A 16,216-nucleotide genomic window follows, 5' to 3' on the forward strand; every position below is an offset into this window, starting at 1 on the left:
GGAGTGCTGCGCCTCCACAGTCACCGGACCTGAACCCAATTGAGATGGTTTGAGGTGAGCTGGACCACTATAAATAGTTATGAATATAAAGGAAACGCATTGAATGAGAAGGTGTGTCCAAACATTTGGCCTGTACTGTATATTATGGTCAAAGGTTTGGGGTCATTTAGACATTTCCATTGCACTCCACTGGAGATAGAATCGGTTACATTGTTTTTTTTAACCAGGGCAGCAGTTTTCAGATTACATTATGTGCTTACATAATTGCAAAAGGGTTCTCTCATCCTTTTTTTACACACTTGAACATTATGGGTCGTAGATAAATATTTAGGCAATTAACTTGTCGGTCATCCCTTTGTTGTGAGTGGCTTCCTGCAATTATTGATTTTGGCGGTTGTCTTGTTGACGCTGGTGAAGTTTATCTACACTTTGGATTGTTTAAGTTAAGGCGGTCCTTCATGTTTATTCAGTCAGTTTTGTAACATTAACATTAGATAAGGGATTCATTGGTTGCAGACCTTAAAGAATCCAGGTATTTTACTTGGAGCCCATTCCAACCTTTTTCTCTTTCTCTTCTCTTCTCCTCTCCTCTCCTTTCCCTAATCCCTTCTCCTCACTCTCAGACACTAACACTTGTAATTCCCAGCCAGATCCGTTGGAGTCAAAGCTGTGATTTGAGTCGTCAGCGACAGGGCGGATTAGCAGAAGAAGCCTGAGTGAAAGCACTTGCTATATTCCCCCTCTCTCCTCGTGTGTGTGTGTGTGTGTGTGTGTGTGTGTGTGTGTGTGTGTGTGTGTGTGTGTGTGTGTGTGTGGTGTGTGGTGTGTGTGTGTGTGTTTGTTTTTCAATCTAAGTTGTTTCTTCCCCACCATTATCTCATAGCTTCTCATTAAAAGCAATGCTAGCGTTCTTAAAGCATGGTGGTCATGTTTTTAATCGTAAATGAAACGGGTGAAATGGCTAAAAAGCAGATGAATACCTAATTAGAAGATTAGCTTGATTTTTCTATAAAGGTCTAATACATTAAAAACATAAAAACTCCCCAATTGGCTTTATTGTGGAGCAACAGAATTAAGTAATATACATTTGCCAATTATCAAGCTTGATAATCCTGAAGAATAGGGTTAGAAAGAATCGGACCGGATCATAACGCAAATTTCTGTTCCTCATTTCGGTTCCACTTTGTCGACGGAAATATTTTTTCTCTGTTGTTCCAAAATTGACGTAAAAATATCACACTCTCTGTAGTCTACCGTTAACTAGTTACTGCAAATATAGGCTTTTAAAATGCCATCTTTTCACTCTGGGCTCACCAAAATGGACGTAAAAGCATATTAACCATTCAATGCACATGATTGCTAGTAAACATATATAACACCGCTGCTAGTCTATCGTTAGCTAGCTAGCTAGCTTTTAGTGCATTTAACATGTCTAAAGCGAAGTGGTTGAAAGTGTGGCTGTTTTTCACAGCCAAGGATTCCAACATCGCAAAATGCAACAAATTTTTCAAAACAATTACGTGCAAAGGGGGAAGCACGTCAAATTTATTGAAACATGCGGCAACATACTTATTATATATTTAAGTACTTTCAAACATTAATATATTGTTAAATTTTAAAAAATTATAATTTTTAACTCTAGAAAAGAGACTTTTTTGATGTCATTTTACAGTTTTTCAAGAATCGGTTAGGGAATCTAAATCGTTTTTAAAGTACCGTCTCGGCATCAGAATTGTAAAAATAAAAACGATACCCAACCCTACTGAAGAAGCCCTGTAGTTTGATGGCCTATATTTGGCAAATTCAAAGTGTTTACAGATTACAATTGTGTGCTGAGTTGTTGCGTCCGAGCTGTCACAGAATGACTTTTGAGCAGTGGTGTATTGCAGTCACAAAAATCCATTCACTTTTAATTAAAAGCAATCTCCAATTTTGTGACTAATGGATTTCAGGTCAGGGAATGTCTTTTGGTGGCCCTAGCCTGGATCTGTCGTGACATGATACGGCAGTTTCAGCTTCTCTCGTGGCAACGTTTCACTGGAGCAGAATTTTAATAAAGGGATTTTGATTAAAAATTCATTCTTTCCTTACACCCTTCCACTGAGGACAGCTTCTTTGATCTTATTTGGGTGGGTATGGGAGAAAGGGAGCATGAAGAAGGGTGTCTGCGAAAGGCAGAAATAGAGAAGCAGCAAAGAAGACTGAGTAGCAGCCCTTCATCTATGTCATTCAAACAAACTGTCATCTGTCCTGTTAGCTAAGAGCTCTCCGTCCCTTTTCCTACTGTTCTGTTTTTAAAGGCTACAGCTAATGATGGAGCCGCTGTCATCTACTCCAATACGCACAACCCATCTCTGTGTAAACTTTGGCTATTTTATAACTGAAGTTCAAACTGATTGGGTTGTTATAAAGTTGATGGTGAACAAACCATCAGATACTGTCAGAATAAAAGCTGCAGAGACTAATGGACTTTAGTTGTTGTCAGTCTGTGACTCAACAGCTGTATAGGACTCTTTTTTTTTTAAAGAGACCGTTGAGGACAAAGGAAGAAGTGAGACTTGTACGCTACTATAGCAATGATGGCAGGACAGAAAAAAGACGAAAAATGTTAATCCTACAGGTGAGAGTTGTGTTTCTGAATGTTGGAAATCCCAAGTCAAAGCTTTACATAGAAAAATCAAACACAGGTAATTAATTAACTAAAACACAAAAATAAATCCGTACATAACTGTAACAGACAAAACAAAAGCAATTTTATAGCGAATCACTGTCCTTGTTGCTTTTAAATATGGCTGGCTACAACCAATAGTCCTTTTCATCGTCCATTAATCTACTGATTATTGTTTAATCAGTAAAATGTAAAACAAATAGTACAAATTTTCTATTCTAAGAGCAAAAGATGACCTCTTTTAATGTCTTTTTACTCCAAATAACATTCCCTCTCTCTATATATATATATATATAATATTGTCATATAAAACACTCAAAAGCAAAAGAATCTTCACTTTTGAAAAGCTAGAACCACTGATAAAGATGTCCATGTTAACCACATTCAAGGTGTTTTAGATTATTTTTATTATCAATTAGTCTGCCAGTTAATTTAGATTATGTTACCAGAAAGTAGTGACAAATGTCCATCAAATTTATCTGAAACCCAAAGTGACAATGACCGTTAGTCCAAGACAAATATATTCAGTTTACTATACGACAAAGAAAAGCAGCATATCCTCAAAATTAAGAAGCTGAAAATAGGTAATGTTTGAAATTCTGGCTTCATAAATTAATTAAATGATTTACCACTTATCAAAATTGTTGCTGATTGATTTTCACCTCCACTTTTACATGCTGGGAGTGATAACATCTGAAAACCCACAAACGTGGGAAATTAAACCAATGTAGGTCAAACCATAGTGCGACTCTAGTTACGCTATGTTCAACTTGGTCTTAGAAACCGTTCTTACTGGATAGGAATCAGACGTAATTTGTAAAATGTCCATTAAGCTTAGCTGCAGTTACAGGGACTAGAATTGGCCTGCTGCCAAAATGTTAAATCTCTTCAGAGGACAGGTTGCCAAAACGCTGTCCAATAAACAAACTCTTTATCAGTCCATGTGACTTTTGTTTACAAGGCAACTTTAGTTTGCTTGCACCACAACTGTTTGCAAAACAGATCTCACCCTGGCTTGTCCTCTGCCCAGATGTGCCGTAAGTGCACCTGAGAGCTTTACATGACCTTCTCGTCTGACTCTCTGACCGCACACAAATAGTGGGTGTGCACACCTACTACATGTAATAAAAACTTCCATGCAATATTTCAAAACAACCTCCCAACAACTGAATTGATTAGATCGACAGAGAAGTAATTATCAACAATACTTTAAGGACAAATTCAATTTTAATTCACAAAATGTGAGGATTTGCTGCTTTTCTCAGTAAAATGGTGACTTATAATGAGCTTGAGAGGATTATTCATGCTTTTGTCTCATCGAGATTAGATTATTGTAATAGTTTGTTCACCTGTCTTAACAAGAGGGAGTTTGCGCGTCTGCAGGTTGTGCAAAATTCTGCAGCACGCCTGCTCACTCGCACTCGCAGGAGGGAACACATTACACCCATTCTCAAAAGTTTGCACTGGCTGCCTGTATTTTACAGGATGCACTACAAAATCCTGGTACTGACTTTTAGAGCTCTTCATGGACAGGCACCAGACTACATTAAGAACCTCATTCAGCCTTATGTTTCCACTAGGAACCTCCGGTCGTCCAATTTGAACTTGCTGATGGTTCCTCGGACCCATTTTAAGACCCGAGGAGACAGATCTTTTAAAGCTGTGGCGCCTCGCCTCTGGAATGAGTTACCTTGTACCATTCGTTCTCTTGTTTGTATAGACACTTTTAGGAAACAACTAAAGACCCACTTTTTTAAACTTGTTTTTTAGTTCAATACTGTGTTTTACTGTTTCTGTATGTTGTTTTAATTTATTTTTCTTTATAAACTTGTGCAGCACTTTGTGACCCTGGTCTGTGAGAAGTGCTATAGAAATAAAGTTTACTTACTTACTTACTTTTCTCTGTTTTGACTAGTTGTTTGAAGACATTCATTCTTGGAAATGATTTGTTGATTGACGGTCCGTCTTTGCCAATACCCGCTTAATAAAGTCAGTATTGTCGCAATACCTATTTCAATGGATGCCAATCCCTAGTGCAGTCTGACGCACGTCCACACAAATGAAATCACACACAGACATTTTCAGGTGCAGCCACACCCTAACAGACCCTCACAGACACACACGCACGCACTCCATCTCGGGTCATTGTGTTTTTTCACTCTCTCCTCCACCAGTCCGCCGACGTCTGCCAGCATTTACAGGTTATTTGAAGCAGGTAGGCAGTCTGCCAGTCTGCAGGAGGCCTTCAGAGACAGGAGCTCAGACAGCGCTTCCTTGTTTACTTTCATGAGTTCTTGACTGGCCACTCTGCTGCTGCCGATGCAGTGTCAGACATGTCAGAAAGTGCCTAATGTTTTAGTCTGCAAAAGCATCAAAAATACTATTGTGGAGCTGACCTGCTAAGTGGCATGCCAAGAAATGAGTGTGTGTAATGTGTGTAAAAGCATTGTTATCAAGATAAAAAAAAAAAAAGCATCGGAGCTTCTTTTCTGTGCTTTGTTCTCTGTAGTATAACCTTTTTTCCAAACATCGCATTATAGGTGTGAAGGATTAGAGTTCCGCTAATTACATGGTTATGAATGGAATTATATCTCCCTGAGGTTACTGAACAATTTCTGTGATAATAGCAGTCTTGTTATTCATAAATCAATGTATGCCAGCAAGCCTTTTTGTGAATGTGCCGTGAAGGCTTCGCTGCCTCCATAGTCTTATTTCTACTGTGAAAAATGTGGAATTTCATGTCTGGTTTCAAAGAAATCTGAGAGTAGAGTCTGGATTCAAAAGTAGCACATTTTGTCTTTGAAGCCAAATCTGCCAGTTAACGCATGAAAGATGTATCTGTTATTGCAGCTTTTTCCATTTAAAATGTTGTCTGTATAAAAAAAAAAGTTTTTCTGTTAAAAAAAGGACCAGTGTTATATTCTTTGTTTAAAAAGTGTTTGACTGAAATTACAAAAGCTCATAGTATCATCTCATTAATATAGAGTAAATGACTGAAATATTTCAAGAACTTACTCGTCAGGTTAATGAGGCATATCCCATGTAACACACACACACACACACACACACACACACACACACACACACACACACACACCCACACACCACACCCCAGTTAATGAAAGTCAAGAGAGAGATAAAAAGAGAAAAAGTGAGAGAGCTAAGAGGCAGTGAGAGCCCCCCAGAGAGAGACTGGACGGCCTCCAAATGTTCCACTCTGGAATATCTTCAAGGACAATCCTAAACACTGATATAAGAGAGCTGTGGAATCGATTGCTCAAGGTGTTATCTGCACTGTTAAAATGGCTGGTATTAGTCATGGCTAAAGGTGTTACCGAGAGAGTGAGATGGATTAATCTTAATAGATTTCACTGCACTGCAGATACAGTACTCCTGGGAGTAGCCCCCCCCCCCACCCACCCCCCTCTTTTTTCTATCTCCCTCTCTTGCTATCTGTCAGAAGAAAAGTAGCTGTAGCTGTGATGTACAGCCGGTGCTTAATTTGCCCAAACTTCGATTGTAGATGTTTTGTTACTTGTTCAAAAGCAGCACACATTTGACAGCAATGCCTGTTTTTATTCTGACTCCAGCAGCAGCTCCGGAGCCATTATTTGTTGATGTATAAAGCTCGGGCAATGAGGTACTTCAGACCATGGCAGCTGTTGACTTAGAGATCTTGGTAACGCATTCAGAGGCAGTCAGCAGACAAAGCCCTCAGTGACTGACGGGGAGATTGGGTTGTTTGCTCCTCTGTGATGTACCTGTACAACCCTGAGGCAGGCCAGATGTGTTAGTTTAGCGATTAGCAGAGGCTTGGATTGATAAAGTCAACTAAAATACTCAGTGTTTGGGGAGAGGTCAGTGGGCAGGTGGGAAAGCGTTGTTTATTGTATGTTGGAACAAAAAATACAATGAAAGAAATTAACTTAAAGATGGCTTTCTAACTTTCATTTATCCTCGCCCCACCCCATACAAACGGTAAAAGATAAGGCAGGGGGTATTTATTAATTAATTTTTTACTGTCAATAAATCCTATGAAAAAACTAAACCAACAATTCATTAGTCCGTTGACTTTTTGCCATGTCTTTGGTACTCAATACCAGGCCCCATTCATTCCTACTGAGGATGTAAATCTTCAGAAATAGGTCACAAATATAATTACATTTTTAGTCACACTAATTTATTTGCTGTATTATGTTGGTCCGTTGATCCCCCACTTTGGTCCGAATACCTCAACAACTATTGGATGGAATGCCATCATACTTTGTAAAGACATTCATGATTTCCATGCGATGAATTATGATGACTTTGGTGATTCTCTGACTTGTCATCTGCTGCCACCAGCGAGTCAAAGTTTTTTAATGTACCAATACTTTCCTGAAAACCTGAAAACTAATGGCATTCCAATCAGCTCAGCTGTTTTTAATATAATTAGCAAATGTTTGCATGCTAACAGGCTAAACTAAGATGGCAAATATGGTAAATATTATCTAGAGATGTGTTTTTTTGTACCTTTTTGCACACAATAGAGCTCAATGGCACAGATGAATAAGCTATTTCAGGCTTACAATACTTAGGATCAGTTTGAATTTATTGTAGGTTTTAGGTTTTTATATGGCTTTGTTGCCACACTTATATCTGGCAATAGCTGTTATACTCTCCAAAGAATCCGTCTCCATTTTCAAAACTACCGAAGCATAAAAACGTTGAACCTTGTTTTTCATAGTGTAACAACAGTAATAACTGGGACTGATACTAAATTTGAAGACAGGAAACAGAATCTTTGAAATATGTTTCTCACAGGATTTCCTGCTGATAAAAACCTCCCTGTTTGTTTTCTCATGCCAGCAGCAAAACAGAAACAGTCATTAGGAACTAGATTACATCTGGAACCTGTTTGTCTCAGTTCTGTGGTCAAATAAATTATATTTCACAGGACTTGCAGTGGTGTAGAAAGTGTGAAGTGTATGCTGTGTTGATAGCATGATGCTAATGTAGTGCTCAAATCTGGCTCCATGGGACTTTTTAAAGCTACAGTATACGTGCAACTTTAATACCTTGTAAGCCGTGAAAATGTTTTGTATTTTGTTGTTTGTTTGACCTTGACCTTCTTTTGTTAACCTGTAGTTTCATTGTTTTAGCAGAAACAAATGCACTATGAAATTCATATTTGTTTGTGGTTTTACATCTAAAATATGTAATATTTTGTTTGCGTTTTGTCATTGTTTCCTGTAGAAGCTAAAGCAGAAGAACCAGCAGCTGAAGCAGATCATGGACCAACTCCGCAACCTCATTTGGGAGATCAACTCCATGCTCGCTGTCAGGAGCTAAAACAAACACACCTTTATATACAACGCACGCGCACACACACACACACACACACTCACACACAAAATTCCCCCAAAAATGGGATTATTTGGTTGTGAACTGGACGTGCGACAGGGTACCACAGGCTGGCTGAGGCTGCACTTTACAGAAGAAATAGGGACTTTGGAAATATAACCCTGTTTCCTGAAGAAGAAGTAAAACAATAGAAGGAAAACCGACAGGAGACACATGAAGACGAAAAGGCGCTTGACACCACAGAGACATGAAGAGAGGCCCAATAAAACACCGGGAGGGAGGGAGGGAGGGAGGGAGGGAAGGAGGGGGTAGGTGACATCAGACTGGTCGATGACAGAAAAAATTATGCCTACCTCGATATTCTGTATTTCAATCCACATATTGAATTAATAGTTGAAATATTAAGTGTTATGTTTTTCTAGGCACTAGCTCAAGAAAGGGGGTTATGCCTGTATCACGTTGGTATATTCTATTTAATCCCAAACTTCTGCCAATTACAAGTATTTAAATCAAGGGAAGCCCTACATTTAAAATGCTTTTATATGATCCATAAAAATGTTAAGAAGGACAAACACTGTGGCCAAGTTATGAGTCTTATTCTTACTATATTGACCTGCTTTCTTATTTGATGTAATATGTAAACTCATCCATGCTCTACTCTGATTGGACTTGACATGTCAATACAATACTTTAAGGATTCTGCTGAACTGTAAATCTTGCTGTGATTTAAAAAAAAGAAGTCAACGCTTTGTTGTGCTGTGCTTTTGTTCGTCTGTGTATCAAGCATTTCAAAATCACTCCTTGCACTAAAAGTTAATCTATAGTAAACTATATGTCGGATTATAGTAACAAAAAATAATCTAGATACAGATTCCTCTTGACATTTTACATTGTAAGAATCAGCTTGTCAGTGCTCTTTGGTGGACAAATAAGGCTACGGTGGCAGTGTTTCTTAAAAATCTTAAACCTAGTTTGGCATTTCTTGTTACTTATCAGCCGTCCTATGCACAGATACTGATGTATCTGAGATAAGATAATATGCTCAAAGTTATGTCAACCCAGCCATTTTACCGGTCGAGCTTGGTTGGGTACTGCACCGTAACAAAATAATGATAACCCTTAAATGTGGCTCAGCGATATGTTATTTTATAGGAATAAATAAATTATCAAATCAATAAACCCACGGTTTGCATGAGTGCAGCTTGTTTTTAGTAAGTAGATAAATAATGTGTAATTGGACCATTATCTGAGGATGTATTGAGAGTGATCAAAGTTTGATTCATTTCTGCAGAAATAGTCTTAAATGGGACAAAAAATCTTCCCTATCACTCAGGAGATCCTATCAGTAAATTTAATGTATTTAGGAGTGATTTCCTCGGGCGCATGATAAATACTGGCCGTTTTTTGATACTGTATGAGGCCAGCTAATTTTACTAGGTGGAGCTTTTGGTCTCTGCTTACGTTTCGTATCTTTACCCAGACAAAATTGTTTTATTGAAGAGAAATGACAGATGAAGTAAGAGAGAGAAAGAAGAATTCATAAAGGACCTCATTCAATACAAACATGAGCTAGAATCTGAGTACATGTGCGCACACACAAACACCCCACTGTCAGCTCAGATATGCATGAGATAATATGCATGATATGGGTGCGTTTAATAATTCAGAGCAAAGACGGGGTCATATCTAAGATGTGTTATGAGGGTATGGTCCTCAGGGAGACCCAGAAGGACAGATGCAGCATTGGAGCAGCGGGTAAAAAGAAGAAAAATCAATGCTCTGAGTAGTGAATAATAAACCCCTCCTCAGTTGTCTAATACAAAGGTGGTTATTTTATCTCCGAGGGCGAAGCAGAATTATTTCTGTACAAATGGAGTGTGGGACTCCCCGACCTGTGCCAAGGCAGAAGTCAGGGACTGAGTACTTGTCAATGCAAATGATAAAATCGAATAAAAATTTGCTAGGTTATACTCTGATGTTTACAATAAATTAAACAGTGTCAGTGGAGGAATGGAATTTAGGAGAAGCTGGTATGACTATTTGCTGTGCGAATTGTGGAGAATTTGTCCTTGATTCTAAAGAACTGAGGCCCAAACTGGGTTTTTGTTTCACTCTAGTCTACTGCAGATTAAATATTTTTTTTCACAATATTTCCTTGTCCCAGACAAATTGTCTTGATCTAAGACAAAATTCAGAAAGCATTTAAAAAGTATTAAAAGTAAATAAGTTTCAAGTTTGTATAAGTCATGTGTAGGTTAGACAGGGTCAATGGTACAATGTGTAATTTTAGCTAAACTGAAAAATCAATTTGCGCAGCATACATTTCATGTCATGTTCAGGAGCCACAAAAAATGTTTCTGAATGCCGCCATTGGCCTTGCTGAATAGTATCAATAAAGATTTGGACATTTCAGCCCCCCAGTATCAACAGTAACATACAGCAGAGATAAGCATATTCAAGGACATTTCATATTCCATATAAATTTCCTGAAGAGTGCTGTGAGTTTCTTAAAAATACTTGTGGGTGACACAAAGAAAATTTAGGCAATATGTTCATTTTTAAGATATTTATTCTCCCTATCATAGATATAGGTAAGGGCATCCACATTTCTATATATTTATCTACTGAGTTCATTATTACTTTATAGTTTGTCGGTGCTAAATAGAGTTTTATTTTGATGTTCAAATATGTAAAATCAGATAAGAGCTTGAAAGTAATAAGTATTGGCTTTTATTGGTCTTTCATTCCATAAAACAGCATTAGTGATGATTTTGAAACATTTACTTTATATCTGCAGATCTAAACAGTGCTGGTATGGATGTGTTTAATTGTTTTAAGAATAAAATGAAATTGTCAGCAAAAAGAGCTAATCTATGATCTCTGTTGCCAATTGTAGTCTCCTGTATTTGCCTACTAGATCTAATATTGCTAACGCCCTGAATAACCAAAACTGGCCAGTGTGAGCCCCCCTCCCAACAAAAAAGCCTATTACATTTTTGTTTACATAAATAAAGTCTTATTTATGTAAACTTAATACAGAAGAGGCACAAATAGTTACAGAAAAATTCTCTAGAATTCAGAAAATGAAGTGTTTTACATTTGAAATTTCAATTTTGCTTAACCCTAACCTGTAAGACTACACTAGACTTTAAACTGGTTTAACCTGTTCATAACCTGCTTACTTTGGTCAGTTTATGCAGGCCTGTACAGTTTACAGTATGATACTATGACTTTTTGTGGTTATACTATGCCTTTTTTATCACATACTATCATTTTTCATGACATACTATACTATGGCATATTTATGACTTTTTGATGGCATGCAATTGTATGACTTCCTTATGGCATTGCATACTATGACGTTTTTATTACATGTATCAACATACTATGCTATGACTTTTTACGACTTTTTTCGACATGCTATACTATAACTTTTTAGGATTTTTTCCGACATAGCCTACTATACTAGGACTTTTTATGACTTTTTTCAACATACTATACTATAACTTTTTATGATTTTTTCCGACATACTATACTAGGACTTTTTATGACTTTTTTCAACATACCATACTAAGACTTTTTATGACTTTTTCCGACATACTATACTAGGACTTTTTATGACATACCATACCATGACTTTTTGAGTTTTTATGAAATACTGTACTGTGTTTTATGACTTTTTTCAACATACTCTGCTATGACTTTTATTCAACATACTATACTTACTAGACCTTTTCAAGTTTGTTTTTTTGACAAAATATACTTTGACTTTTGTCATGAGTTTTTTTTTCTTTTTTTTCTGCATGCTAAAGCATAACTTAAACTCCAAACCAATGCAGTCTGGCCTTCACAAGTATCATAACAATTTATCCTATGCAATGACTTTTTTTTTGGACATACTATACTATTACTTTTTTCTACCTACAATACCATTGCATATTTATGACTTTTTTCAACATACTATTCTATGACATTTTTATGACTTTTTTCGGCATACTATTTACTATGACGTTTATTTTGACTTTTACATGAGTTTTTTTCGTGACTTTTCCATATATTATTTTTGGGGCATTTTAGGCTTTAATTTTCTACCTACAATACTATGATTTAATTTTTTAAGACCGTTTTGGACATAATATACTATGACTTTTTACTTTTTATGACATACGGATAGCCTAATGAGATGAGCTGTTAAAGAAAAAATGAAGATTGGAGGGTTCAGTTTTTTTTCTACCTACAATACTATGAAATATTTACAACTTTTTTTTCAAATTTACTAAACTATCATATATCTAGTTTTGCTTAATATACCAATACTCCTGGCCATCTTCATGCATAGATATTTAATGTGTGGCGTCCAGCAGAGTTTATGGTGGAGTACACCTAGAAATTTATTTTCATAAACTCTTGTTTCATTATTAATTACTTTTGATCTTTCCAACATACTACAATATGACTTTTTTAGACTTTTTCGACATACTATGATTTTTTATGCCTTTTTTTCAACATACTATACTTTTTATTACCTTCAATTCTATGATTTTTTAAAACTTTTTTCGACCTACCATTCTATAACCTTTAACATACTATGCTATGTATTTTCTTTACAACTATTTCGATATACTATACTATAACTATTTTATTACATTTATTCAACATGCTATTCTATGGCTTCTTTCAACATACACTACCGTTCAAAAGTTTGGGGTCACCCAAAAAATTTTGTGTTTTCCTGAAAAGTCAAACTTATTCACCACCATACGTTGTGAAATGAATCTAAAATAGAGTCAAGACTTTGACAAGGTTAGAAATAATGATTTGTATTTGAAATAAATTTTTTTACATCAAACTTTGCTTTCGTCAAAGAATCCTCCATTTTCAGCAATTCCAGCATTGCAACCTTTGGCATTCTAGCTGTTATTTTGTTGATGAATCTGGAGAAATTGCACCCCCCGCTTCCAGAAGCAGCTCCCACAAGTTGGATTGGTTGGATGGCACTTCTGGCGTACCATACGGTCAAGCTGCTCCCACAACAGCTCAATGGGGTTCAGATCTGGTGACTGCGCTGGCCACTCCTTACCGATAGAATACCAGCTGCCTGCTTCTGCTCTAAATAGTTCTGCACAATTTGGAGGTGTGTTTAGGGTCATTGTCCTGTTGAGGATGAAATTGGCTCCAATCAAGCGCTGTCCACTGGGTTGGCATGGCGTTGCAAAATGGAGTGATAGCCTTCCTTATTCAGAATCCCTTTTACCCTGTACAAATCTCCCACCTTACCAGCACCAAAGCAACCCCAGACCATCATATTACCTCCACCATGCTTAACAGATGGCGTCAGGCATTCTTCCAGCATCTTTTCATTTGTTCTGCGTCTCACAAACGTTCCTCTTTGTGATCCAAACACCTCAAACTTGGATTCATCCGTCCACAACACTTTTTTCCAGTCTTCCTCTGTCCAATGTCTGTGTTCTTTTGCCCATCTTAATCTTTTTCTTTTATTGGCCAGTCTCAGATATGGCTTTTTCTTTGCCACTCTGCCCTGAAGCCCAGAATCCCGCAGCCGCCTCTTCACTGTAGATGTTGACACTGGTGTTTTGCGGGTACTATTTAATGAAGATGCCAGTTGGGGACCTGTGAGGCGTCTGTTTCTCAAACTAGAGACTCTAATGTACTTATCTTCTTGCTCAGTTGTGCAACGCGGCCTCCCCCTTCTTTTTCTACTCTGGTTAGAGCCTGTTTGTGCTGTCCTCTGAAGGGAGTAGTACACACCGTTGTAGGAAATCTTCAATTTCTTAGCAATGTCTCGTATGGAATAGCCTTCATTTCTAAGGACAAGAATAGACTGTAGAGTTTCAGATGAAAGTTCTCTTTTTCTGGCCATTTTGAGCGTTTAATTGACCCCACAAATGTGATGCTCCAGAAACTCAATCTGCTCAAAGGAAGGTCAGTTTTGTAGCTTCTGTAACGACCTAAAATGTTTTCAGATGTGAACATGATTCCACAAGGGTTTTCTAATCATCAATTAGCCTTCTGAGCAAAGACAAACACTTGTACCTTAGAACACTGGAGTGATAGTTGCTGGAAATGGGCCTCTATACACCTATGTAGATATTGCACACAAACAGACATTTGCAGCTAGAATAGTCATTTACCACATTAGCAATGTATAGAGTGTATTTCTTCAAAGTTAAGACTAGTTTAAAGTTATCTTCATTGAAAAGTCAATGCTTTTCCTTCAAAAATAAGGACATTTCAATGCGACCCCAAACTTTTGAACGTAGTGTAAATTTTTATTTTATGACATTTTTATGACTTTTTTCTTCCTACATACTACAGTTTTTTTTTTACATTTTTCAACATACTACACTATGACTTTTTAAGACTTTTTCGAAATACTATATTATTCTATGATTTTTTTTCTCTCACTTTTTTCGACCTACTATTCATGACCTTTTTCATGCATACTATGTATTTTTTTTAAAAAACTATTTCTATATGCTATACTATAACTTTTTTTTCCGACAACTATACTATTACTTTTTCCTCCCATAATACCATGGAATTTTGTGACTTTTTTTCGACAAACTATTTAGGACTTTTTTATTACTTTTATCAACATACTATTCTATGGTTTCTTTCAAACTACTAGTCATGACATTTTTATACTTTTGCTCTTTCACATACTATACAAATTCTTTACTATGACTTTTATCGCACAACTATATCACGATACCATAATAGAATCTTTTTCACAATATTATACTATGACTTTGACTTACTATACTAAACTTTTTATGACATACTTGCTACTACTTTTTTATGACTTTTTTTCAGCATATAAACTAGGACTTTTTGACATACTATACCACAACTTTTTTTCCGAGATCTATACTATGACCTTTTAAACATATGTCTTTTTAAGACTACTCGGAATACTTTACAAACTTTTGTTAATTTTTTTACATTCTACACATTACTTTTATGTCACTTTTTTACTTAACATACAATACTTTTTACGAGTTTTTATGACATTACTATACACAGATTTTTTATGACATAATATAACATGACTTCTTCAACATACTAAACCATGACCGTTTGCCTTCACTCAGGTAAATGATAAATACAACTCCAAACCAAGCATAATGGGCTTCACATTACAGGGTTGGACAATGAAACTGAAACACCTGTTTTAGACCACAATAATTTATTAGTATGGTGTAGGGCCTCCTTTTGCGGCCAATACAGCGTCAATTCATCTTGGGAATGACATATACAAGTCCTGCACAGTGGTCAGAGGGATTTTAAGCCATTCTTCTTGCAGGATAGTGGCCAGGCTCCTCCAAAACCCAAAGCCCCCCAAAGTGGCTCAATAATATTTAGATCTGGTTGCTGTGCAGGCCATGGGAGATGTTCAACTTCACTTTCATGTTCATCAAACCAATCTTTCACCAGTCTTGCTGTGTGTATTGGTGCATTGTCATGCTGATACACGGCACCTCCTTCAGGATACAATGTTTGAACCATTGGATGCACATGGTCCTCCAGAAGGGTTCGGTAGTCCTTGGCAGTGATGCGCCAATCTAGCACAAGTATGGGGCCAAGGGAATGCCATGATATGGCAGCCCAAAAAACCATGCACTGATCCACCCCCGCTTCACTTGGCATGCAACAGTCTGGTGGTACGCTTCTTGGGGCTTCTCCACACCGTAACTCCCGGATGTGGGGAAAAACAGTAAAGGCGGACTCATCAGAGAACAATACATGTTTCACATTGTCCACATCCCAAGAGTTGCGCTCTTTGCACCATTGAAGTCGACGTTTGGCATTGGCACGAGTGACCAAAGGTTTGGCTATAGCAGCCCAGCCGTGTACATTGACCCTGTGGAGCTCCCGACGGACAGTTTTGGTGGAAACAGGAGAGTCATTTAATTCTGCCGTGATTTGGGCAGCCGTGGTTTTATGTTTTTGGATACAATCCGGGTTAGCACCCGAAATCCCTTTCAGACAGCTCCTCTTGCATCCACAGTTAATCCTGTTGGATGTGGTTCGGCCTTCTTGGTGGTATGCTGACATTACCCTGGATACCGTGGCTCTTGATACATCGCAAAGATTTGCTGTCTTGGTCACAGATGCGCCAGCAAGACGTCCATCCATCCATCCATCTTCATCCGCTTTATCCGGTATCGGGTCGCGGGGGCAGCA

General features: G+C 37.5%; 1 protein-coding gene across 1 annotated transcript in view; it reads left to right on the forward strand.

The window, feature by feature from the left end:
- med30 (mediator complex subunit 30) overlaps positions 1 to 8,755 on the forward strand; it is a 42,780-nt gene extending 34,025 nt beyond the window's left edge. Inside the window, exon 5 of the mRNA XM_032534803.1 lies at positions 7,904 to 8,755. Coding sequence (XP_032390694.1) covers positions 7,904 to 7,999 — 96 coding nt within the window. The 3' untranslated portion in view covers positions 8,000 to 8,755. The remainder of the gene's footprint in view (positions 1 to 7,903) is intronic.
- The last annotated feature ends 7,461 nt before the right edge of the window (positions 8,756 to 16,216 follow it).

The sequence above is a fragment of the Etheostoma spectabile genome, chromosome 14, assembly GCF_008692095.1.
Source record: "Etheostoma spectabile isolate EspeVRDwgs_2016 chromosome 14, UIUC_Espe_1.0, whole genome shotgun sequence".
Lineage (NCBI taxonomy): Eukaryota > Metazoa > Chordata > Actinopteri > Perciformes > Percidae > Etheostoma > Etheostoma spectabile.